Genomic DNA, 27,002 nt, shown 5'->3' with positions numbered 1-27,002 from the left:
ATGTCGGGAGATTACGACGAAAACAGGTACCACAGAGCCATGGAGCTGCTCCGTGTGCTCTGTTCCAACACGTGTGCTGCCCAGGAACGCGAGAAGTGTCAGGAACTGACGGGCCATGTGGGTCCCATCAACACAGGTGAGGAACCTGGAAGTAGGGGTATGTGATGTGGCCCATATCTAGAGGATGGATCTCTGCAGGAGAAAGAGTTGTGTTCCAGCTGCAGGGGCAAGCGCAGGAAATAGGTAGGATTGGTATAAAAGTGCATCAGTTCAGCTAGTTAGAAACATGTCTTCACTCTAAAGTAGCAGCTGTGCAGTGCTCCAATTCAGGACTGTGGTGCAGGGTAGGGGGAGTTTAACCCTTTAGTTCCATGCCATTTTTTCTGCCAAAAATGTCACATAACTAAAGTGTCTTTGTAGCAATTGGGATTTTAGCAGTTGTTTCAGAGGGGGGTTTTTTGGTGGGAAAACAACAAAGCATTAAATACCCCTTAGTGCTGCAGTTCCCATTCAGATTGGTGTCCAATGTAGCTGCCATCTTGGAGTAAAAACAATCCCCTGACTAGCTGAAGACACTTTGAACACTGTAACCAGTTCGGCGCTCGGTTCATGAGTTGCCTCTGTCTGTGTCGGCATGCAAGCAAAGGTGAATGGATGGTGATGCCTGTTGCCCTGCAGATAGTGAAGAAGAAGCTGTCTTACTTCATCTGGAAAATTATGCAGGCTCTGGCGATTTGAGCTCTTATTGTGTTTCTAGTCCTCACTGTTGTAGGGGGTGAAAAAGCCTGAAAGTGCATGGGTCCCCTGGTAACTGGTCCAAGTCAGGAACTGTAATGCTAGTTGGATCCCACAGGAGCAAAAAAGATACACTTTTTAAAAATGTCATTGGAGAATTTATGGATGGAAGAGGGTTGTGGCAGAGGAGACCATGCCTCTTTGCCAGAGGGGTATATAGGAGACTATATTCCTACCCTTTTCCTCTTCTTGCCCATCTCCCTCTCACATTTTTTGTCAAAGTAAGAAAGAATTAATACACAAGAATATTTTTAATATATACCGCTTTTCAAGTAAAAGTCGTGCACATAGTGATTTTCATAACAAAGCATTATTATTATTATTATTATTATTATTATTACTACTACGCAGGTCTACCACAACCCCCTTTTTTCAGTTACCAAGGATGTTTGAACAAATTTAGGATATTTTTGGGTTACTGAATCCAAAAATGGCATTGGTTTTGCCGGATTGGCTCTAGTTTTGGGGGTATGGCATAGCCACCTTCTATTTGGCTTCCTCACAAGGAAGCTGCTTGAATTAGCATAGAAAGTGGCTATGCCATACCCCCCAAAACTAGAGCCAGTTGGGCAAAACCAATGCCACTTTTGTATTCAGCACCCTAAATATACCCAATAATAGGCCTAACCTTTAAGAAAGCAAAATGTGTGTAGGCCTGTGTTGTTGTTATTATAGACCCTGTGGCTCCCAAAGCAGCTTACAATTACAATCTGTGCAATAGAATAGGTATGTATGGAGGGGGGCAACCTCTTCTGATCCCCAACAGTAGTTAGCATAGTCAAAGTTCCAGCCTTTTCCCTGAGGAAGTGCAAAGGGCAGGCATTGCTGCTGACCATTGGTAAAGACCAAGATCCTTTAACATCCTTTGATGCTCTGGCCATGGACAGTTGCTGATGTGATCCAGGATTCTGAACTCTTCCATCCTCCCCCAGATAGTGGGGGCCAAAGGCGCTGCAAGTGGACTCAAGCACTGGCAGGTGGTGAAGATTCCGATCCACAGATGTGGCCCTTCCGTTGACCATCCATGATGGTATCTCTGTTCTCCCCTTTCCCCCTCCAGAAATTTTGGTCAGTCTGCTGTCGGTGATTGTGACCTTCTGTGGGATCGTGTTGCTGGGTGTCTCCCTCTTTGTGTCATGGAAGCTTTGCTGGATCCCTTGGCGGGATAAAGGCTCCTCTTCGCAAACCCCGCGCAAGGAGCACCTCCTCCACGCGCACCTCCACCACTCACCTTTCGGGGACCTTCTGGCTGAGCGGGTGGAATTGGGTCCTGAGATGCCTGAGAGGTCCTACCTCGACATGGATTCCTACCCCGAGGCCAACCTCAAGGTCAGCCAGACCTCCCCTGACCTCCCTGTGGAAGGCCAAACCAGCACCAAGGAGGGCAATATCCCCAATGCCCACTCCCACCAGCAAGTAGCAAGCTTGGCACCCACCCCTAGGTGAGTGGATGAAAGGGAAGGATGGGTGCGTAAGGATGGACACTGGGTGCATGAGCGGTGCAGGAGCTATTGTCCTTGGATGTTTATGAACCTGGGAAGCTGCTGTCTGCTGAGTCCGGCCATTGTATCAATATTTGTATACCACCCTTCCTCCAAGGAGCTCAGGGTGGTGTACATAGTTCCTCCCCCCCTTTTGTCCTTGCCACAACCCTGTGAGGTAAGTGAGGTTGAGAGACAGATTAGAGATAGAGTCGGCTCTTGCCCCTTCCTACCTGAAGATGTGCTTTAGTCTATCAACAGGTGTGTAATAAATGAATGTAAACTTACAATGCAATCCTACGCGTGTCTTCAGAAAAGTCCTATTGTGTTCAGTGGCGTTATACCCAGGAAAGCGTGTCTAGGATTGCAGTCTTAAGAACATAAGAGCCCTGCTGGATCAGGATCAGGCCAAAGGCACATCAAGTCTGTGTATCTCACAGTGTATCATGGCCCTCCTGATGCCTCTGAAAAACCCACAAGGAGGTCACAAAGATAACAGCCCCCCCCCCCAGCAACTGCTTTTGGAGATAGACTTTTTTTGCTGATTGTTAGATTTTTACATTTTTGCTCTTGCAGTTCCCCCCCCTCTTTTTTTACGTGGTGGTGGTTTTGTCTTTGTGACGGTGGGTTAGCCATGCTGTTATCTGTCTTTCTGTTTTAGAACAGAAAAAGAGGGATGGGGGGAAAGCAAGAAATAGATTCTTGCAACTGCCCTGAACGTGAAAGTGGAGATGCTCTTTGGGCTTAACTTTTGTTCCGGGTACGTCAGAGGCCCCCTTGCGATGGGGCTGTCTAATGCACAGCCCACTGGTTTTAAAATTCCTCTACCTTCTGCAGGTACAATACACTGCCACGTCCTGTGACCCAGCAGTTAATCAGCCCGGATGCTGGGGTCCACGGAGGGGAGGAGAAGGTGGAACAAGTGACCAGCATTGGCCAAATCAAGCCAGAGTTGTACAAACAGCGCTCAGGCGAGTCGGACTCCAAGAAAGGAGAGGCCCCGAGCTGTGGGCGGCTGAGCTTCTCCCTCCGCTATGCCTACGGCACGGAGCAGCTGGTGGTGAGGATTCTCCGGGCCTTGGATCTGGCTGCCAAAGATGCCAATGGTTTCTCAGATCCCTACGTGAAAATGTACTTGCTGCCTGACCGGAAGAAGAAGTTCCAGACAAAAGTGCATCGCAAGACGCTGAACCCTGTTTTCAACGAGACTTTTAACTTCAACGTCCCCTTTGCCGAACTGCCGTCCCGCAAGCTGCACTTCAGCGTCTACGATTTTGACCGCTTCTCCCGTCATGACCTCATCGGCCAAGTCGTGCTGGACAACCTGCTGGAGCTTGCTGAGCGGGACAGCGACGCGCCCCTTTGGAGAGAGATCATAGAAGCCACTTCGGTGAGTGGGGGGGGGATTATGATGTGGGCGGGAGGGGGCAAGCGGATCTCCTCCAATGGGATTCCATCCAAAGATGCAGAGTCGAACAAGTGAGGCCACCCAGACCCAACTAAGCACTAAATGATTGAACTCCACCTTGTGGAAGTTTGTCAGCTTAATTTGTCAGTCCAGCGACTCAGCATTTTTACCCAGTGCAGTCAGCCCAGTCCATCGATTAAATTGGTTCATGCAGCAATTCAGCCCAACCATCTCAATATTTCAGGAACGAGGGCTGAGCCAGCATGGGGGAAGGGTGCTTCTTGCAAGCATCTTCACCTCTGATGAAAATGCACAACTTTTGCCAATTTTGGAGGAGCTTAAAAGAGGGGCAGGCAGGCAGGACCACAGGATCTTCAAATGAGTAGTGGCCTCACTTGATTTGTCCTCCATGAAATCACCATGTAACCCAGTCTGCTGGGCTACATGATGTCGTTGCTGTTCTGAAGAAGGAAACACATTTGTAAAAATAAATGGTTTAGAAACAGTAGTTGAGTTGGGCTGTGAATAGGCCCAAGTCAGGAGGGGGATTCACAGTACACTTTTGTTTCCCAACCCCTTGCCCCTTGTCATGCCCAGAATGCTCTGATAATATTAAGTGGAGGCTTGTCTTAACCTAATGCTTGAACCCAATAAATCAGGGGTGTCCAAAGTTTTTGGCAGGAGGGCCACATCATCTCTCTGACACTATGTTGGGGGCCGGGGGAAAAAAAGAATTAATTTACATTTAAAATTTGAATAAATTTACATAAGTTTACATAAATGAATATATTAAAGATGAACTTATATGAATGAATGAAGGTCTTGCAATAGCTCAAGGCCTATAAAAGGTCTTGCACAAAACAGGCCAGCCTTTCCTTTGCTGCTGCTACTGCATCACAGATGTGAAACAGCAAGCAGTGGAGGGAGCCCTCATCCCACAGCTCACGCGAGAGGTCAAACAGTCGCCCTCACGCTGAGAGCAGTTGCGTCGGGCCAGTGCAGGCTCCAACAAATCTCTGGAGGACCAGATGCTCATTGGAGACTAGGGGCTCCCTGAGGGCCACATTGAGAGGCCTTGAGGGCCGCAAGTGGCCCCAGGGCCGGGGTTTGGGCACCCTTGCAATAAATCAAAGATTTAACTTGAGCCAACCCAATGCAGTTAAGGCTAGCCCAAGACTCCTATCGCCTATGGCAGTATGTCGGACATGGCCCTCCCTTACCTTCTCCCACTCCCTGGTTTCAAAATAAAAGAGAAGACTGGACTGGAAGAGGAAGTGTGGAGGAGAGTGCTTCTGCTATGTCCCACCCCCCCTCATCTTCCTCTTTGCTTCATTCTCCTCTTCCCTTTCAAATCCAGGGAGCAGGAGGAGGAAGAGGAGAATGGAGGCTAGCCTTCATGGAAGAATCAACCTTTAACATAGCTTTTCATTGGGAGGATACTATCATCATGGAGAGCAGCCAGTCCAATTACAAACTACTTAGGTTATTATGAGGACTGTGTATCCTATGTGTGTGTAAATTATCAAAGAACCCCTGAGAATCTTGAATTGCCTTACTTTTTAAAGTATATCTCATAATAGTAACAAACAATGTTCACATGCAAAACCATTCAAACATTCAATTTCCAGCCTGCAGTCTGAAGTGGTTCATCCGGAAAGGACTATACCACATGCTATTTTTGACACATTTTCTGTGTTCACATCCATTTGGTTAAGACCCAGCAGCCCCTTCAGGGAGCTGCTAGTTGACACCCATACAGTCCAGCAAACCCATTGGTCAGCCCAGTTGTGTAGAGTGTAACTCTGCTTAATAGCAACGGTGATGTGTCAACAAGCAGATGGCGGAAGAATCTTTGTTGTAAAAATATGAGTGCGTTCTCTTGGTTCAGGGATGATAGAATAAAATTGCCTGGTCCTGTTCAGTTCTGTCTTGCAATATCTCCTGCTTCCGCCGGGTGCAGCTCAACCAGGATTCCTAATGAAAGCAACCCAGTATAGGTCCCAAGAACCTTACTTCTGCAGCAGTCAAGCTGTGAAGATAGCAGGCTACAGGGCTTTTTATGTTACCCTGGATCTGGCCCATGGGCCAGAGTTTGGAGGCCACTGATGTAGTCATGAGCTGTCACCTGCTGCTAAGGGTGAACTGACTGGGTGGGAGATAGCTCTGGAACGACTGTGCATTGGTTACAGTGTTGCTGTAAAAGTTGCAAAAAAACAGTTGTGGGGGGGGATTCCAAATAGGACTACAATGCATGGGGAAAGGTGGGTTCACCCTTCCCCAGTCCAATGTCACCACCCTATGCCTGCTTATTAACAAAAAGATATATTTCCAGCTTTCACCCCATTTTTAGATGACAGATTCATTACAACTTAGGGTGTTGTTTGACCCTAAGTTCAGGCCTCTGCTACACCCCCCCCTCCAGCCTGCTAAATGAAGCACATGAACCCACACCTCACAAGCTCATTGCTACCAATAGCATCTTGTGTAACCCAAAAGCCATGCTCTTCTAATCGAGTTGGCAGCTAAAAATAAGCTCCTGGAACCCATCCCAAGTGGTTGAAAAGGAGGATGGGTTCTCAGCTGCTAAATCTGGGGTTGGTGATCTGGAACTTTCAGAAAGGAGTCTCAAAACCTGAGTCTATCAGCCCCTCTCCTTTTCCCCACTCCTGTCATTTTCCCCAATCTAACTGATCCCCATGGCTGTGTCAAAGCTGTGGGAAGCTGTATTTTCCTCCAGTGGGCTACAGGGAAGGGAAACTGGGAATGATTGAGGTTAGGAACCTTCAACAGCCCCCCCCCCCCCGAACACACACAGACATGTGCCCAGTACCACTGTTCTAATCAAATTTGGGGTCCCCACAATTGTTTTAAAGTTAAAAGAAGAGTTGAAAGATCATAGGATTTCCTGTATCACATGCAGTTTGGCCCCGAGGCGGACTCGTCTGGTAGAGTTGCTCAACAGTTGAATCAGAGAAGTGCTTTGCATGCTTAAAAAGTGCTGGAGAAGCAACAGTGAACAGTGTATGTAAAAACTCTTGGGTGGGAAGCAGAAAGGACCCAGTGGAGAAATTGGGTGGGCCTGACAGGAATGGAGGTGATTTGTGGGGAAGGGAGCCAGGGAGACACTCTGAGAGTGCCAATATAGAGATGGCACAACAGAGTGGAGGACAACAGAGTGGAGAGCCAAGAGGACAGCAAACATGAAGGTCGCCTTCTCCCCTTCTCTAGCATCCGTCCGCCCACCAACCTGTTGGCTTCTCCCAGCTCCCATCCCCCCCTCCACCCGCTCTCGCCTTGAGCTCCAGCTCTTTCTTTCAAAGAGGCACAAATAGACATTTTCTTCCCCTCTGCATATTTTTAGCTGGATTTGTTATTCATGAAGCGGGTGGCTAATTAGGGCAGTCAGGTGCAAGGCAGTTTATTCCCCTCCCCCACTTCCTCTCCAACCTGTGCTTCCCCACACACCCCACCTGCCATGGCTGTTCTTCTCACTGCCCCCAATCCAGACCTGTAGCCAGTTCCCCTCTCTTCTCCCCCCCCCCCCCCACACCTCAAAAGTCCTGAATATTCTCCTGGTGGAATGCAATTGTCATCGATCATGATTTTGTGCCTGAGCTCCAAGAAATCAGCTGGTGATTTTCTGAGTAGTGGAGAGGAGCTGCATGCCTCTGTGGAGGTTCCTACTGAAAACTGTGATGTGGGTGAGTGGGAAGAGAGAAGAAAGAGGAGAGAAGGGACAGATTCACAAGCACAGTGACACCAAAGTATTGAAGGCAGTTTAGGCCTCTTGAAGGCTCCAACAGCCTCAATGAGCTATTGGGGCAATGTTTTGGCTTAGCAAGGTTAAGGACTGAGCTGTGTCTATTTTTAGAGGCTGGGAGCCTGTGCACAGGGCTGAGACAAAACAGTCCGACAGGCATTGCAGCCTTGTGTTCAGGCAACCAGAAGCGACCACCACCTTGGAGTAAGGGGCTCCCAGCCTGCCATGAAAGAGACGGCTATGGTCACAGCTGTACTCCCCTGTCGCAACACATGTGTTTTCCAGCCCATCCCAAGTGAGGGCCACACAAGACAAAAGTTCTTGCTCTCACTCTGAATTGACTGGATTGGCTTAGAACATGTATTCATTCTCCCTCCTTCTAATGAACAGTTGCCCCTGTGGTAGGTGTGTAAATGGCCTTATAGAGAATCAGCATGGTGTAGTCGTGGCTATTGGCAAGAAGATCACACATGCCTACAAAAAAAAAAAAGCACAACACTTTTTTTTTGGTTGTCAAGGATGTTTAAATTAACTTGGGATATATTTGAGGTGCTTGGCTCTAGTTTTGGGGGTATGGCATAGCCACCTTCTGTGCAGATTCAAGCAGCTTTCTTGTGAGGAAGCGCAGGTGTCCGTTTCCTCATGATTACCTTTTTAAAAGAGGAAAGAGAAAGATGAGGGAGAAGCAAGAAAGAAAAGAAAATGGATCCCATGGAGCAGACTGGAATTGAAGGACGATCTGTAAAGGTTGAATATTTCTGCTCTAGGGCAAGCCTGCTGCCAAAAAGCCCTGCGGCACAGGTGTTGTAGTGCAGACTGGGAACACAACTGGGCAGTGCATATAGCTTTGATCTTTATTATTATCATCATTGTTCTTCCTAAAGTGTTGAAAAGTAGTATATAAATAACATTTTTTTTAAGAATCATAAAACAGTTTACCCAAGAAAGGCAATAAAAAGATGGTTCTGTCCCCTTGCTAAATATAGGAAGACTGCCACTTAACTGGCATCTCCCAGTTAGTGGGGAGGTGGGTGGGTTTGCTTTTGTTATGATTAAATAGGATGATTATGCACAGACCCGATCAGAAAAGGTACTTCATTCCGAAGCAATGAAATTACATTTGTGTTGTTCCAATCAATCAGGAGCAGAGTCCATTTCTCCCATTAGAAAAGCTGGGGAATGATCACCATTCTTCTGCCGAACACCATCCTTCAGCTTGTCTGCTTCAGCGGTCTCGAGAGCCCTTAATTAACCATTCTGAGATTGTCGGCTAAGCTGCGGATCTCCAGCGTCTCAGACGGCCACGGTTTTGGCTGTCAGTAAATGAGTTGACAAATCCGTCATCGAGACGGTTGGCTGCTGATTATTATCATCAAGGCAGTTCTGCAAAACTGGATCAGGGACAAGATCACGCCTGATAATTTGTGAGATAACCTGCAAAATCTGGGACCCAGGCAGTTTGGATCTGGTTGCATTTCCTCCATAAATGTAGGAAGGCTGCTTGATTTGCACCATGCTTTCCTGCCTTTGAGCCTGTTGGTCTGAAGGATTATTCAACCGGATTGGTGTCAGGTACCATCTTATAGCGCTATCCTGTATGTGATTTTGACCTTTTAAGATGCTTAAATCCTACAAGGACTTAAGGCCCAATCCTATCCAACTTTCCAGCACGGGTGCAGCCACAATGCAACCCCAAGGTATGGGAACAAATGTCTGGGCTAGAGCAGTGGTCTTCCAACCTTTTTGTGCCACAACCCTAATATATAAAGGATGACTCAACTGTCGATCTCACCCCCACTCCCCAGAACTCGATCCACCCAACCCACCCCTACAACCTCCCACTCCCCACCCCTGTAACACCCTCCTGGCACTGTTCACTGTAACCAAATATTCTTATTAGGGAGAGCAGAAAAAGTTACCATGAAGCCAGGCACCACTGAAAGCTATTTTAGCCCAATTGCTGAGAAGCTGAGCAGGACTGGGATACAATCTCCTGGTACCTGAAGGGCTACAACAGATGCCTCCCCCTTTAGCTGGTGGTGCTTTAGTCTAGTGGTCTTCAACCTTTTTCATTACTGTAAGTTGCTGCGACCCCACAACTGAGGCTTCACGACCCCCTTGGGGTCCCAATCCCAAGGTCGAAGAACACTGACATAGATCAACAGGGAAGGCCCTTCTCCTTGTTGTCCTACCCCCCTGGCCTCATCTCAGACATGGGGGATTGCTATGCAGGTAGGGCTTTCTCCGTCATGGTGTTCCAGTTGTGAAATGTTCTCCTAAGGGAGTTGCACCAAGTCCTGTCATCTCTATCCCATTGCCATAATGCAGACATAGCAGGTTTCATGTATTGTTTGAGGTCTGGAGGAATGGGTGACATGGTAGTGATTTGTTTACTTTAGCTCAGTGGTTCTCATGCATTTAGCACGGGGACTCACTTGTTAGAATGAGAATCTGTCAGGAGCCACTGGAAGTGATGTCATGATCAGAAGTGACATCATGAAGCAGGAAAATGTTTAACAATCCTAGGCTGCAATCCAACCCACACTTACCCAGGAGTAAGTTCCATTGACTATCATTGTGAAAAGAGTATACATAGTAGCTTGTTAAAAGTGCAGGTTCTGTAACATTTCCTCAAATTCAGTCACATTCCATGGTATCATGTAAGTCTAATATATTAAAAATAAAATATTGAAATGGATGGGGACCCACCTGAAATTGGCTTGCGACCCACCTAGTGGGTCCCGACCCACTGAGAAACACTGCTTTAGCTGATTTCATTCATTCATCCTATTTATATTCTGCTTTTTTGTCCCATTGAAGGGACATCAAAGCAGCTAGCATTTTTTATTGCTTTGAAATGTAATGAACATATTGTGTTTTTATGTACAACAAAATATAATGATAAATAGAATTTTTTGTGCTGTATAATAAAGCTAAAGAAATGACAGACGCGACGGAGGAGAAATAATTTAAGATGAAAATACAGAGCATTTTAAGCCACAGCAAAGGTGCCCAAGGACAAGACAGCATAAATCAGTGGTTCTCAAACTTTTTCGTGCTGGGACCCACTTACTATGATGACAGTCTGTTGGTACCCACTGGCAGTGATGTCATTAACCTAGAAGTGATGTCATTGCTGGAGGTTACATCATCAAGCAGGAAAATTTGTAGCAATCCTGGGCTATATTCCTTTCCACACTTACCCAGGAGTAAGTTCCATTAACTATCATTGTTAAAAGCATATACACAATAGCCTGTTAAAAGTATAGATCTATAATATTCCCCAAATGCAGTCACATACCATGGTAGCCTCAAGTGTCATATGTTAAAAAAAAAAATTGAAATGAATAGGGACCCACCTGAAATTGACTTGTGGCCCACCTAGTGGGTGCCAACCCACAATCTGAGGAACACTGGCATAAATCAATAAAAAGCCAAGCAAAATAGTGTGTGTTTTATGGGGGTTATGTACACTTAAAAACTGGCAGCATAAGGCTCAGGCAAACCATGATCTAAGTGCCACCACTGAGAAGGCTCTGCCCTGCATCCCTACTCAGAAATTAGGCAGGTTGGGCATGAGCCAAGGGGTCTGTGTCCATCACAGGACCCACATGACTTTAGCCCTGATATAGTGCCCAGTGCATGATTAGGGGGCAGACATGGGGTCCAGTGCTAGGCTTTGCCACAGGGTCCACAGAAAAATGCAGCTGGCCCTGTCCTTACCAATATGGATAATGAGATTTGGAACAAGACCTTGATTACAAACAGAGTGGGTGAGTTGGTGATCCTTCTTTACGGTCCCAGGTCACATAGGGTAGTGACCAACACTCTGAATTGTGCAGAGAAGCACATCGCCAGTGCCCATCCATGAGGCCAACTGAAGCAGTCACCTCAGGCAGCAGGTTGCTAGAAGGTGCCCATCTCTGTCTATCTACTTGCCCCCACTTCTTCTCCTCTAATAGAATAAAGGCGAGTGGGAGGAGTGGGAGGACTGATACATCATTGGGTAAGGGGATTCGCACTTGGTATGCCACATCAGGAGGTCTTGGCCCAGTCCTGGCTAACTGATGCAGATCAAAAAGCAATGGAGTAAATGTGGCCCAACCCACGAGTGCCAGATGGCACCCCTAGTTCCTGCAGTCAGTACCAGTTGAAATTTCCAAACATCCTTTGGGGGCACGTTATGATAGTTAATCGGTTCCCTTGTTTGATATGTTTTTATTGTGTATGTTTGATCTTTTCTAATCCTTTCTAATGTTTAAAATTTCTTGGTTGCTGGTGGGAGGGGTTTCTCCCTTTCTGAAGACAAATAGGGAGGGGTAAGGCCTTGGTGGACAGGTTGCACAGGCTAGCTGTATCCTCCACCTTGGCTCAGGCAGAGAAATTAAACTGAGGAAGGCTCATGGTACGTATAGGCTTGTCTCTAAAGAGAAGAATATCCCAGTGTTTCTGTGTGGCTCATTCTTAAGAACAGAACTGGTACCAAGCCCTCTTGGCAGTTTCTCACACCCTGGCCTCCCTTACAAGGCTGTCGTAAAGATGAGTGAGAATATGGATGTATGACATATTGAGGGCTAAAAACTGTGCTCTATAAATACCAAGTATTAATTTCTCACTTGGTTCCTGGAACTGTGAAATCTGATGCTGTTTGGTTTTCTTCTTCTTTAAAATCAAGATGCGGTTTAAGAATGTGGGGAGGGGAGGAAGGGAGGAGGAATTTAGATTCTGGCGGACAATATTCTGGCTGCTGTCCAGCCCACAGGCTTTTGCTCTTCCACTACCTGTATGTTGCAGTGGTGGAAAGGGCTGGGTGACCCAGATAGACTTCAACCCTGACTTGGCCATGAAGTCTGGGAGAGGGTCCTAGGTCCACATACATCTTCCTTGCACTGATTCCACAGGTGTACACCCCCCCCCCCAAAAAAAAAACCCGCCACCCTTGTTTTTAGTTACACTACTAAGGATGTTTGAAAGAATTTAGGATATTTTGGGGGGTACTGAATCCAAAAATGGCATCGTTTTGCCTGATTGGCTCTAGTTTTGGGGGTGTGGCATAGCCACCTTATATGCAGATTCAAGCAGCTTCCTTGTGAGGAAGCCAACTCCATGGCTTCTTCATGAGAAAACCACTTGAATCGAAATTTGAGGTGGCTTTGCCATACCCCAAAAGTAAAGCCAATCAGGCAAAACTGATGCCATTTTTTGATTCAGTGCCCCAAATATACATGAGAACAGGGGTGACTTTTAAGACAACAAAATGCGCATAGGCCTGTGTTTGGTCATGCTGGTGATTTTGATTGGAGATCAGTAAAGATACGAGTGCTGAAAATGTCCTCTGGCAGTGATTGCTCTTCATTCTAGCAATACTGGGGTTTTTTGGCAGGGCGCTTTGGAACTTTTTTGGGGGGGGCCGGGTTGTTGGTGTCTTGAACGAAGCATTTGGAACTTCTCTGTGGCAGGATGGGTGGAGCATTCCCTTCTGGTGTACTGTTGTGTTAGGAAATCCTCACCTGTAGAATTTAAAGGTGACAGCCCTAAAAGTGAGCACACGAAGCTGCTCCTTGCTGGGTTTGACCATTGGTCCATTTGGTTTGAAATGGTCCACTCTGACTGGTAGCAGGTCTCAGGCCAGGGATGTTTTCAGGAGCTCGTACTATAGATCCTTGACAACTGGAGATTGTGAACCCATAAGGTTCTGTGTGCAAAGCTTGTGTTCAACCAGTGAGCTGTTGTTATTCTTAAGAATAGGCCAATGCTATAGGCCAATAGGCCAGTTTAATAGCATAATAGCCCTATTAGGAAATATGAGCCCTATTAGGCAATAACCCATCAGGGAATATCCTATTAGGACCATCTTATATGGATGTGTAACACACTGCCCCAGTACCTGGGGTAGTGACTTCATGGTGTCACATGATGTCACTTTTGGGTTCTCCTTGGAGGAGAGAGCAATAGCTGTGGCGGTTTGGCGCCCCGTTCATTCCTTTTCCTGTGGAAGCTTCCCTTGAAGGAGAAGGAACAGGGCATGAAGCCACCAGCATCTCCCATAACCAGGGCAGAACCTGGGGGCAGTCATGGCCCCCCCTTGGTGTTGCAACCAGGGCAGTTGCCCCTTAGGCTGCACCCTAGTTACACCTCTGACCTTATATATCTGAAAGAAGGTCAGTCAGCTTCTAAATTCTCCAGAATGCTTCCTTAGGCTCGGTGTTCAGCAAAACGGCTGGGGAGAGACAAAGTTGAACAGAACATAAAAAGGAAAAAAAAGAAGCCAAATGTGCAGTTTATAATAGCCTTGAAATGGAGTGTAGGAGACTTTATGTTGGCTTAATTAGATTATCTGTGGCTAGGTGCAAGACAGATTTCACTTTGCTCTGAGGGCCACTGGGACAAAGAAACAGGCATGGCTGTCATTCCATTGTGGAAAATGTGAAACCTTCACAGCTTCTCAGATCCTTCTCCAGCAGGAATTGAAAAGAACACACAGGTCTTTTGCAAGGCAGAGAGTACAGGAGTAAAGAGACACAGGGCAGTCTTTTTATATTAGCAAACCCGGAGAAGGACGCTGTAGTTACGTTGTGAGCTCTCTAGGCTGGTACGTGTCCATCTGTGCAAAATGGTTTTCTCGCTCATTGCTGGACTTGCTCGTGTGGACCAGGTCGTCACAGAGGCCTTGCCAGGGGACACTTGCCTCGCTCAGCACAGGACTTCTTAATGGAAACATCTCAGTGATATGGCCCAAGTGTTGTTGTCGAAAGTGGAGACTCCTGTGGAATCTTGAACTGGTGCCCTCAGGGGTGGCAGGTGAGGGAATGCCAATCTCATGGGCGCAGTCTAAATCAAGGCTGTGCTCCCTGCCCTTCACCCAGGGCCAGCCCTCCTGATGGATGCCTGAAGTGGCATGCCCAATGCTCCTCTCCCCCCCTCACCTGATGATGTGCCAGTCTCTCCTCTTCCCACTCTCCTGCTCTGCTCCAGCTCAGCCACCTCCTCCCCTCCACATTTCCTCCTCCACTCTGTCCCCCTCTTCTTTGTCCAATACAGGGAGTGGAAGGAGAAGGAGGAACAGTGGAAGCAGATTGGTGAGGGGGTCTGCGAGGTGAGAGCCCCTACCAATCTGCTGCCTGAGGCAATCACCTCCTTGGCTTCATGGATGGGCTGGCCCTGCCACCACCCCTTACCACTGAGAGACAAGCTCTTCCCCTCTCTTGCTTCTTCATCAGTCATCCCTTCCTGCTTTCAAACAATCCATGCCCTGTCATGCCCCCCCACCTCCGCTTCTGGCTTGCGCTCTCTCTCTTTCTCTCTCAGCTTTGGGTTCCTGTGGGGTTTGGCCTGGCTGGCAGCCAGCCGAGCCCTTGTCTGCCCCATAACGAGCAAGTTGGCAAAGCAGACCAAAGGGCTGAGGAAGGGGGGGGAAGAGAGGGAGAGGAGGGGGAAACTTCATTACTATTGATGAGGCTGCAAATGGGATTGAACTGGTAAAAGGGCATAAAATATTCAGGCAGGAAACAAGGCAGCGCCTGGTAACATGGGGAGGATTGGCACCCTCTCTGTCACCCTTCCTTTCCCATTTGGGATTCCTGGCCTTCTTCGCCCCCCCCCCACCCTTCAGTACCAAACCTATGGAACTAGCACCCCCACAGGAGATGCTCCCTGGACCAGCAAGAGGAGGGAGAGCCACGTGCAGATTTTGGTGTGGGGGTGGAAATACAGTCCATGCCAATGAAGGTGGTCCGTCATTTTTTTTTTATCCTGACAAAGCTTCCATGCCCTTAACAACCTCGTGGTAGGTAGAGATAGCACAGGTGCAGCTTTCCCCCATCTTGCTTCTCAATGCTGGGAAGTCACCTGTTCAGTTTCCACCTGTCACACAGCTGTCAGCGAAAGAATGGTAACAATCCCACAGAACATTGCAGGGCCCATTCAGAGAATTTGGGGTTGATGGCCCCCTTTTTCTTTACTGAGAGGCCTAGTTCTCCTCAAGGTTGGAAACCTGTGTGCTTGATGAATGACATATTATATTGTATTGTTTACATTTTTATTTGCAAGCCTCCCTGAATCCTCAGAGAAGCGGAGGGGGGGGGGCTGTATAAATTGTTAAAATTATAACAATACTCTTACAGGGGAATTAGAAAAGTGTTTGTGATACATTACTGTGCTGTATTGTTGGATGCTTATATATACTTCTAAAAATTCTGTCATTTTTTTTTTTCTAATGGGAAATTAACTCGTTTGGTACTAGGCGGGAGGCTTAGAAAAAGCTAGGAAGTTTAAGAAACAAGTAGGTATATTATGAGCTTTAACTTTGGATGGGGCAGTATGTTTTCACAGAAAAACAGTCAAGAGAGACCTGTATGGCTTCATATTGATGTCGGGATGGAGAAGTGGCTTTCATTTTTAAAGCTCTTGGTTGTTTGGGACCTGGTATCTAAACATTCTTGCTGCATCTGGAGCTGTGCCATTGGCCAATTTTTTGTAAGTAGCATATAGAGGATGGACGTGAGAGCCTGGATGGTGTAGTGGTATGGGCGTTAGATCTGGAAGATCCTGGTTCAAATCTTTGCTTGTCCACAAAGCTTTCTGGGAGACCTTGGACCAATTTCTCTCTCTCTCTCTTAGCCTCCCCTACCTCACAGGGTTGTTGTGAGGGCAAACATCACCCTGAGCTCCTTGGAGGAAAGGTGACATAAAAATGTGAAAAATAAATAATACACAGTGCTTGACTATTGAGCCACGGTCCCATTCCCCATGAAGGACGGTCTTCCCCCACACCAACTGACCAGTTATTCAGATCTGGAATAGAAGTCTTCCTCACGGAGGGAGGGGCACGATGACAGCCCCCCCTTGGTGATGAAGTTGTGCTTCTGAAGTTAGGAAGGTGCCAACATTAGCTCCTGATAGATGCCGGATTAAAACCTCTTCCTCACCGGGCTTTTCAATGAATCATCTGTGTTGTCGGCTGCTGGCTGGCTTCTTTTGTTTTGGATTTTCATTCCTTTTGGCTCGTATCTGCTTCTATTGTGTTTATTTTTTAATGAGTCTCCTGTTTGGTTTCTTATGACTGTTGGTTATGATTTCCTGTGTTTACGAATTTTATTGGTTGAGAGCAACTTTCTGGATTCGACAGGAGGAAGAAAAGCTGCCTATGAGTATGTATAAAAGACTCTGGGGAGAGGAAGAACCCCAGCACCCCACCTCAGGGTGGGTTCGGGGGTTTGGTCTTAGCTCATGGCTTTCAAACAGCAAGACGAACAGAGCTCCCTAAAAGATCACCTGCAGTAGATCAGGGAGATGCAGGCTGTCCTGTTACTCACACCTAGTGTGGTCAGGATGGATGCAAGAAGTCCTTACACAGAGGTGTGTCTAGGGAATGGCAAGTATGGACGCCTGCCCTGAGCACCACTTGAAGATGGGTGCCACTCTCTGAGCAGAAGGAATGACCAGGAGGGCAGTCCCTGTACCTTCTGCTCAGTGGCGCCCTCCTTCAAGTGGTGCTCCTTTGAGGGTTGGCCCCTTCAAGTGGGAACCTCTACAGGGTCTACAAGGCCTCTAGCTACACCACTGTGCCTACGTCCTAATTATCTTGTTAACTGATGCAGAATGGAAGCTGACTTCCTTTGGTCTGGGCATTTTTCTTCCCCACGAGATCTTTTATTATGGGCCTTGAACCCAGGGCCAACCTATCCATTAGACAGATCGGGGCCATCACCTTGGAAAATAGATTGGCGGGACAGGCACCTGCTAGCTGCAGCTACTCTTTCTCCTCCTTCTCCCACTTCTTGAAATCAATAAGGGACGAACGGAGCAGGAAGTGTGGAGGAGCCTGGTGCTCTAGCCCACCCCCCTCCTACCGTTCGAACTTCCTGTCCTGCATGAGGAAGTAGCTAGTGAACTGTCAGGTAATGGCAGCAGTGTCAAGTGCAAGTCTTAGCCCAACCGTGTATAAATTACTCTGACCACACTGTTGTATTTTTTGTTTCTTTTTCCCCATCTCACATAGGAAAAAGCAGATCTAGGGGAGCTGAATTTCTCCCTCTGTTACCTGCCCACCGCTGGGCGTCTTACAGTCACCATCATCAAGGCCACCAACCTTAAAGCCATGGACCTGACTGGCTTTTCCGGTGAGCAGAGAGGGTAGCACTGGGGGAAGAAGGGCTCTGGATTTGGACTAGTGTAAGAATTATATGGAGGTGAGCATCATTCAGCAGGGCCTTGGAAGTGTGCTGGGTAATGGACATCGACATTCAGTGGAGGGAGAGGCAGGGGGAAGGGACAAGCGAGATGTATAGTGGAAAGTGGTAATGAGGTGTCTGTGGCCTTAGCAGGAATAGTGTGTAGGTATGGAACTGATCCCATTGTGAGAGTGACTCTTGGATGAGGCAGGATTTAGGTCTCCTGAAGTTGATGAGGTTACAGGTGGTTGGCAGCAAGGTTGGTCTGGAGAAAAACAGTGGGTTGGAGAAAAACCCTAGGCTTCACTGCCTCACCTATTATTATTTATATACCAAGTCATTCTACTGGTCTGTAGAGATCAGGGATTTTTACTCAAGGCCCATGGATGGGCTTCAGTGGGTCTGTGAATTGGATGCAAAGCAGATGTTGTGTCTACATGTTTATGCACATTTTCCTGGGGAGGGGGTTGTATAGCTTTCATCCGATTCTCAAAGGGGTCCATGGCCCAAGAAAGGTTACAAACCATTGCTCTAGACTTGCAGCAGTTTTCAAGCAGTGTGCCATGGCGTATTGGTGTGCCATGAATGGTCTGCAGGTATGCCACAGGAGTTCAGGGGAGGGCTATTTATTAATAGGGCCATTGGGGGATGGTAGCCCCCAACCAGCAGTGCGGTATGCCTTGTCAGCTGTCCAGAAATGGATGGCGTGCCTTGTCAGTGCGCTGTGAGATGAGAGAGGCTGAAAATCACTGGTCTAGAGGTGGAAAGCAGTCAAGATGGTGCCATCCACAGATGGCGTGGGGAGAAGGTGAAGGGCAGGCAGGCACCATGGGGTGAAGCTGTGTAGGTTTAGTTTGCATTGCCTTCCCCATCACATTGACTCCAACGCCTCATCCACCCTTTCTCCAGATCCCTATGTCAAGGCATCCTTAATGTGTGAAGGGAGGCGGCTGAAGAAGCGTAAGACATCCATCAAGAAGAACACGCTCAATCCCAGTTACAACGAGGCCCTTGTCTTTGACATTCCCCAAGACAGCATGGAGCACGTTAGCATTACTTTGGCAGTCATGGATTATGATTGGTGAGACATGCGCACACCCCTAACCCCCAGGAGCAAGAAGAACCATGGGGATGCATGAATATAGGTCCCCATATTCTGAATTGATATCTGGCCACCTTCTCTCCATGTTGCAGAAAAAGCCCTTCTGCTCAGTGATGGGTCTCAGTGCATTTCCTGAGTACAGAGGGCCCTTGGTAACCACAGGGCATCCATTCCAGGTCCCCTCGCAGATACCAATGTCTGCAGACAATCATATCCACAGAAGGGCATCACAGGGCCTCCTGGACATGACCGGAAGGATTTTCCAGTCTTGTCCAGAAGGCATTTCTTGTTTGCCCCAAAACTGGAAGTGCTTTCTGGACATGCCCGAGAGGTCCTGTGAGGCCCTCCTGCTGCGGGCTCAGCACCCATAGATTAGGAGGGCCTACCATACATGCTCCCAAGAGAAGGTGTTCCTTGAATTTTGGCCATAGCTCTGGCAAGAGGAAAGCAAGGTCTTCAGAATCCAAATATAAGGGACACTGGGGGGACATGAAAGCAGAGATAAGGCTTGTGGTGAAATGGCAGGAAGGAGGGGTGGGCAGAAATGGGATGGCAGGATTCCCAACTTTTCTGGAAAGAGAGTGGGGTTTACAAGAAGGATATGGGGCCAACAAGCCAGGATTCCTGGTTTTGTTTTGCTTTTACTGAAAGGGATAGGGAGTTGGGAACCAACAGAGGAGTGCTCTGGAAGAAGAGTGAAACTGTGAAGAGCGAAGCAGAGATTCTCCAGTTCTCTGAAAGGCAGCTGAGTGCAGAGTAGTTTCCTGGGATTCTGAACGCCTGATTTCATTGTCTCTTATTAGATTGAAAGGGTTCACTTATGTGGGTAGCTGAACTTTCTGGGATTGTTGGTATTTCTGCAAATGCACTGGTGCTGAATCGGGAATCTGGACACCTGTTTTGTTTCATGGGAAATTTAACTTTATTTTCCTCCCCCTCCCTAAGTCACATATGTCCCCTTCCATAAAAGAAACTATCACCAAAGATAACAAATGAGTCAAAGCAGGAGTATTGAGGAGCAAATTTGTTGGGAAACAATTAAATTGGGGATCGGTGACTTCTAAAACCCACAGGGCTTTATGTTCTCCTTCCAGTGTTCAGATCTGCCCCTCCCAGTCCCAAAGATATCAATTTAAATAGATCATGCAAATGAAACCCAGTGGGGCTGTTCTTATGTTCTTAAATAAATGCACCTACGTGACATATTTTCTTCCACGGCTGCATTGAAGTTTTCCCCCATACTGCCCCTTTTGTGCTCTGCTTCTGTGGGAAGGAGCACTCCATAATAATCTCCATCTCTGCAGCATTGGGCACAATGAAGTCATCGGGATGTGCCGAGTGGGCAGCGATGCGGACACTCCTGGGAGAGACCACTGGGCTGAGATGCTGGCAAATCCACGGAAACCCATCGAACACTGGCACCAGTTGGTGGAGGCAAGTATTCGCTCTTGTGTTTGTGGGAATAGCATCAACCATCTGAGACTCTCCAGCCAGAGCCGCTGAGAGCTGGCATTGGGTCCAGGGCAATATGCCTGGTTGCCCCAACCCTTCCAAAATGCTTGGGCTAATAGAAGTGCACAGAAAGTGGATGAAAGCTGTAGTGGAAACACATCCCTGGATAGGGTACCCAAATTTGTCTTGTACTGTATATGTCATCCTCCCTCACCCCCACCCCAGAAGCCTGGGCCGTGGGGATTTTGCCCCCCTCCCTTCAGGCTTGTCTCCAGATATTAAGTAAGGGGTCAAACTATACATAATAGTGATGCACTTTTTTTTTCTTAAATAGCAGTTGAATCAGGATTACAGCATGAGGAGAAAAGAGGTTGTAACCCTTTGCCCCCACAGAAGTCCCACTCAGGCTTCTTCCCTCCCCTTGAGAACTTCCTGCCTGAGGCAAATGGCAATGGGTGGAGGGGGAATTCAGCTTGGGATCATGGTGGAGACACAGGGTGAATACTCCCCTTCCCCACCCAGTAGTCCATATCCAGTAGATAGTTAAGGGCCGAGTAGGCTTGTGCTTGAATATGCACTGTGGCCCAATGAGAAGTCTCAAGGCCCAATGAGATAAGTTCTGTTTACAGTGTGCATGCAAGGGGGGGGCAGTGAAACCATGACTGAGGGCAGGAGGACTTTCATTCCCTTTAATCGCAGTTTCGATTCCAATCATGCCCCTATGTGCTATTTTTAGTTTAAAGGAACACTTCCACAGAAATTCAATAAAGAAAACATAGGGAAAGCGTGTATGCAGAAAATTTACTGCCCATCATTGTGTATTCAGGCACATGGTCAGTTTTACGCGAAGGAAAAACAAGCGTGGTGTTCAGCATGTGTTTAATGTAATATGCTGTTTGCCCCCCAAAATGATTTGTTGCAAACAGTCTGGAACATTTAGAGCGAAACCTTGGTCTGTGCCAATACAAAACAACAAACACTGACTATCTCCACGTTTGTCTTCTGGGTCCTGCTCACTCCTGACACTTTGAGATGACTCAGCAACAACAGACTATGACCTGAAAGCAGTGCCTGTACTACTGAATCCCAAGTGCTGCAAAAGGGCAGTAAAGCTCCTCAGTGCTGTGGGCAGTCAATCATTGCTCAATCATTGCTGGCAGGAAATGCAGTAAAATCCATAACCGCTGGAGTGCTGGAAGGGAAAGTAGAAGCAAGACCCCCAAATTCTTTTTTAAGTCTCATAGGGGGTGGAAGTGAGAGGCAGGATGGCGTAGTGGTTCGAGAGAGACCTAGAAGATCCAGGTTCAAATCCCCACAACCGTGAAGTGGGGGAGAGGAGAAAACCACAAAACAGAGAGGAGAAAGTATGTACACTACCCTTGGAGGAAGGAAAAGCAAAGTGTAGTGCTCTACAGCATAATGGATTTGAGTTTTAGGAAGAACTGAGAGCTAGGACTTCTGGGTCCCTCTATAGGAGGTTGCTTGGAAATCAGGATCCTCTGGGAAAGGAATAGGAACCAGGATCCTCTGGGATCAGCACCGGTGGGTTAGATCCCTGGGACGTTGGGAGCTTGGTTTCTGAGCAGAGTCCAGCAGCTACTGATCAAGAGAGATGCTGGGATGTCTGGAAGCATTACGTTTGCTCCTTTTTATCTTTCCCTCTTTACCTCCTCCCCTTCTTCAGGAGAAGACTTTAAACAGCTACATCAACAAGAACCCTCCAGCCCGGGACAAACCTAGCATCGTAGTAGAAAGCGTTCATTCGGATTAAGACCTCTTGCCATCAGCCCTTCACCACCAAGGGACTGTGAGTGTCTTTGGCAGGTGGGGATGGGATTGCGCACGGTCTGAACTGTAGCATCACCATACAGCAGTTCTGAGATCTTTACAAATGGTTTTTTGACCTGCACTTCTCCAATTAAGAGGTGGCGAGTGGCTGCCAGCTGTGGCTTGGCTCCCCTGGCCTCTAGGCTTGCTTGCGGTTCCCCCCTTGGCCACCTGAGGAGTCAAACATAGCTCTTTTTATGGCCTTTTCTCAGCCCTTTTGAAGGACAGCCCTTTGGGCAGGTCAGATTCTGCAGAGAGCCATTTGGGCAGGACAGTATTCTCTAGTCTAGCATAGTGTTTTTCAACCAGTGGTACTCATACCACCGGTGGTACTTGTGGTGTCTGGTGGTACTCGAGGGACTCCCAGACCCCTGCAACCTGGCAGCATCACAATGTGTCATGCAACTGTAGGATGCTTGGCTCGGCAGAGCTCCAGTGTGTGCTTTTCATGTGCTTGAGAAAGCCCTCACATCTGCCCCGAGCCTCTTACAGTATTTGTTGTGTTGCATCTGGCCTCCCAATCCAGAAGTAACTGGTGATGACATCATTGCCAGTACTTCCAATAGGTGGACAATGCGAAGTGGTACAGCAGGGGACAAATGTTGAGAAACCCTGGTCTAACACATATAGGCCATGATCTTCACATATTAACTGGCAGTGGGGACCAGAGGATTTTAAAAAAGTGAACCTAACATCTTTTTTTCTTTCCTTTTCAGGATTCCAGTGTTGTGTGCTCAGAGCTTTCTGGACTGTTGTTTCCTCAGCCACACAGGAACCTGCCAGCAGGGGGCGGTAAAGGGCAAGGAGGCAGGATTCTGCCCCATCTCAATTCCCATCTCCCCCTGGAAGTTGCTGCCTGTTGCATTTTTTTTTCCAAAGCCATAAAGGTGGCCACTGAGAGCATTTTTTTCTTCATGTGGGGAGGGGCAGGATGTGTATTGAGTGAAGGACACCCCCCCCCCACAGTCCATCTACATGATTTGTGGGGAGGGGGCTTTGTGGCATATGTGTTTTGGAGTCTCTGTTGTGGAAGAGCAGCAGGAGCTTATGGGCATCACCTTTTTGTGGCAGAGGTTGTATGGCTTTATTGAGCTGCACAACAGGTGGAAATTTGTATCTGTGGGTGAAGGTGGCTGTCTTGTTGAAGTTCTGTTAGGCAACTATTCAAGCCATTGCATCTCTGTCAGATGGGAAGGGAGCAATACGCTTTGAGGAGTCCTTCCCCCTCTTCCCCTTCAAGGGTATCGCAAATTCGCCTTCTCCCAAACTGTGAATTTAGAACACGACGGTTTACCCTGTGATGAGGAATGTGGAGGACTCGTTCTGAAGCATCTCTTCTTTCTCCTTTCACGATGGACCTCTTAAGGGGCTGGGCACATGTCTTCTGCTGCCCAGCTTGATGGGGTTACCTCCATTTTGCCAGGATGCATGCAGGACCCTTTACCCCAATCTGCTTGAGGAGGAGGGAAGACAGGGCAATGTTGGCATTTCTCTTCCTCACGATCTTGCTCAGAGGAACAACTTAGGGAATGGGCAAGGAGAGCAAAAGACTATGTGTGGACTGTGCTACCTTCATGTCCCCCACCTTAAGAAAGACCATGGAATTTCTTGAAATGGGGGGAGGGCCTGTGACCTAACAAGGGATGAAGTTGGGACCAGTTCCCTCTTGGTAAAAGCCAGATTTGGGGCTCCCTCAAATTCTAACACAACCAATTCTGGACTACTCTGTGTGTGTGTGTGAGTGTGTAAGTGTGTGGGGATAATGGTCTCTCTCTTTTTTCCTTCCCCTATTCTCCCTAAACCTAGATATTTTTGTTCTTCTGTGGCTTGCATGGTTGGCCCCCCTCAGCCCAGTTTGGGTGGTGGGTGGTTCCCGGATTTAAAGAGAGTCTGTTCAGAGAAAAACTAGGTGTCCTGGTTCTGTCTAAGCCCCGCTTGTGTCTCTTTCCCTATTTCTTGTTTGGAATGTCACATTTTCTCACTCCTGCCCCAGTCCCCCCAAAGCACGTCCATTTGTCTGTCTTTGTCCTGTTTTTGAGAATCTGTCCTGTTTACAGTTGGTCTGGGGTTTTTTTGTTTTTAAAAAAAATGTGTGTCAGAACTGAAGAAAACAAAACAGGAAAAAAAATAGCCCTGCTTCCTAAACCTCTGTCCCCCTTTTTTTTGGAAAAGCCATATACGTCCCCTCTCATTGCTCGGGTGCAACCTCCGCAGCAGTAGGGGTGAGGGGAGGGGGCCAGAAGGTGTTATCTCTTTGCAATAGGTTTGGAACTTGAAGCTGCTGCTAAAACCGTAACATCAATAAAGCCAGACAAAAACATCATCAGTGGCATTCAGGACCATTTTGGAGATCAAGCGAATGTGTGATGGAATGGGAATATGGGGCCTTGCATTCCAAATGTATCTAGGTTGTCCATCTCAGAAACAAATACAACAGGGTAGTAATACAAGAGGCCGGCTAAGCCTCTTACTTGGAGTTGACTGCCTTGGTGAGTATTTAGACAAATCACATCAGAAGCAGAGGCTCCGCTACTCTTAATCTGCTACTAAGTGTCTCTCCATACTAAGATTCCCTTCCTGTAGAAATTAGCTCATCAGAGAGAAGAGTTCTGATTGAGCCTTCTCCTTGACTTGCTGGTTTTTCATGTGCAGAGTACTTTTTGTTTGAAGTATATGAAAACCATTCAAATCATTAGTCCCCTCCTGCAATCTGAAGAGAGCCTAGATGGAGGTTATCACCTTAGAGCAGTGGTTCCCAATCTGTGAGCTGTGGCTCCTAGGGAGCTGCTGAAACCAGCCACAGGAGAGACAGAATCCTTGCAAAAACCCACCACCTTGTACAATGTATAGGATTGTAGCAGTAGCATTCTCTAAAACAGGGTTCAGTACATCAGAGGCAGATGCCATGTTCAGCCCCCACTGTGGCCTACAATACACATCCTTTATTCACCTGGGCCACAGGTGATATCAACACTGGTGCAGATGCAGGAGATACTTGACTTCTAGTCTGTTCCTGTTCCAAGAAACTCAGAAGAACATATAAGGCTTCCCCCTTTTTCTCATGACAATCCTGTGAAATGGGTTGAGTAACAGACCCAAGGTCACCCAGTAAACCTTGTGGGTGAATGAGGATTTCATGTTCCAAGTGCCCTTAGCCTAAGGCCAGCACTCTAACCATTATACCGTACAGGCACATAAGCCCCACACCTCCATGTCACATGTTCCTGGGATCTGCAACCCCACCTCTATCCCTTACCCAGGAGCACAAGATGTAGCTGCTGCCAAACTTGGGATCTTCCAAACACTATTTATCACATAGCTATATGTGTGACCTGTTTAAAAAAAAAAAAAAAAGCAGTAGAGGAGATGTGCTGCTGTGCCAGCAGGGCTGTCTTATCCCCCCAGCGCTGGCACCTGCACACAACATGCCGAAGAAAAATCAGAGCGAGCAAGTGAAACAACTTCGGCAACGTGTGCTGCAGACACAGCTGGAGGATTGCAGAATCAGCAGCCTGAATGGCTCAGCTTTCTTCGGGGGAGGGGGGGGAGAATCCATTTTTCTAGGTCTTGCAGCTGCCAAGACAAGCCTGAAAAACACACAAACTGCATTGGGTGAAATTTCAGAAGCCACTGAGACTGGGTATGATTACAGTTACCTTACCCAGCTCTTTAGCCTTCTCTCTGCTTCTACACCTCTCTTACTCCTCCTCCAATTGCCTCAATCATGGAAGCAGAATTACGCAATACAAGGAAGACTATAAATGCCTTGATTTATTTCAGCCAAGATCCTATGAATCATTCTTGGTCTTCTTTGTGGGATACGAGTAATGCTCATGCTGACCCATCAGACCCTAGATCCTGACTGCTGTACATACCACACACACCCACCCCCACCATTCTTCTCTTGGACAACTCACACCCCAATCTTTTTTTATTGACTAGGTGATATTCACATCTGGCTCAAAAGATCTCACTCACTAGTTCAAAATTCACCCTTAATCTCTTTCCCCTTACTACATTCCCAGAGGTCCTGGATTTTAACCCTACCAACTAGACTCTGTCCAAGTCTTTGCTACCCTGGCTCCACACATTCCAGAATTTCCCAGCACCTCACTTCCAAGTTCCATTCCTTTGTGGTTGCTGTAGAAACAGCGGCTCCAGGAACCTGTAGCAAGTCAAGTCAGGCCACACCGGTGTTGTGTGTCCCACACTCTGAGGGACGCAGCATGGAAGAACACCGGCCCGGGCCACCTCCGCGGGGGATCCACGCAGCCGGGTTCTGGGTTGCAACAGGTGAGTGGACTCCACTTTCTGGAGGTCACATGGTTCATACTACCTATGGAGAATTGACTGGATAATATTTTTTGCTCCATTCCGGCAGCAACTGGAGATATCTGGCCTCTCCACCCTTCAGCAGACCCTACTTTAGCTACAACTAGGCAACTGTTGCACATATGAGTAACCATAGGGCCACTGTGCAGGGATGCACACAAAGGTCATTAGTTACTCCTAGATTCAGGCAGGCCCCAAGTTACAACTATTTTTTCCCCAAACACACCCCTTCCACAAATGCTCCGTCAATATTTTAGATACTGATTGTTCACAGAAGGGAGCAGAACCTTTTAGTGTTCAAGGCAAGATCATTACACATAAGCATTCTGCAAGTTTGTTGTTTGTCTGCCAGGAGGAAACAGACTCCTCCTTGTGGAAGTAAGTACAGCCAGCAAGGTCTGCTGTTTCCTCCTAAGGAGGATGCTGATGATTTATTTAAATAGTCCCATCTACATGAATGGCATTTTTTCCTTGGAATTATTCACACACAGATGTCCCTGTCCAGAAGGCATTCACAGAAGTGAACCCCAACTGACTGCTTGCCAAAACCAAGATGGGTGGAGCAAAGGGTGCAAACAGTTAACCCATTTCTGCCCAACCCACCAATGTACACATTTGGTTCCTGTTGCGTATATGCAACAATGGTCAGAAATAAATTAAGCAAGATACCCAG

The 27,002-nt window shown here is 47.5% G+C and overlaps 1 protein-coding gene across 1 annotated transcript; it reads left to right on the top strand.

Annotated features, from left to right (window-relative positions):
* On the top strand, positions 1–21,941 carry SYT3 (synaptotagmin 3). The gene is made up of 7 exons (XM_066628851.1): positions 1–136; positions 1,856–2,237; positions 3,114–3,666; positions 17,445–17,565; positions 18,526–18,697; positions 20,023–20,152; positions 21,855–21,941. The coding sequence occupies exons 1-7, from the start codon at positions 1–3 to the stop codon at positions 21,939–21,941; spliced, it is 1,581 nt and encodes a 526-aa protein (XP_066484948.1).
* The last annotated feature ends 5,061 nt before the right edge of the window (positions 21,942–27,002 follow it).

This window comes from Tiliqua scincoides, chromosome 5 (genome assembly GCF_035046505.1).
Source record: "Tiliqua scincoides isolate rTilSci1 chromosome 5, rTilSci1.hap2, whole genome shotgun sequence".
Taxonomy (NCBI): domain Eukaryota; kingdom Metazoa; phylum Chordata; class Lepidosauria; order Squamata; family Scincidae; genus Tiliqua; species Tiliqua scincoides.
Note: the sequence above shows the minus strand (reverse complement) of the source record. Positions and strands in the feature narration are given on the sequence as shown.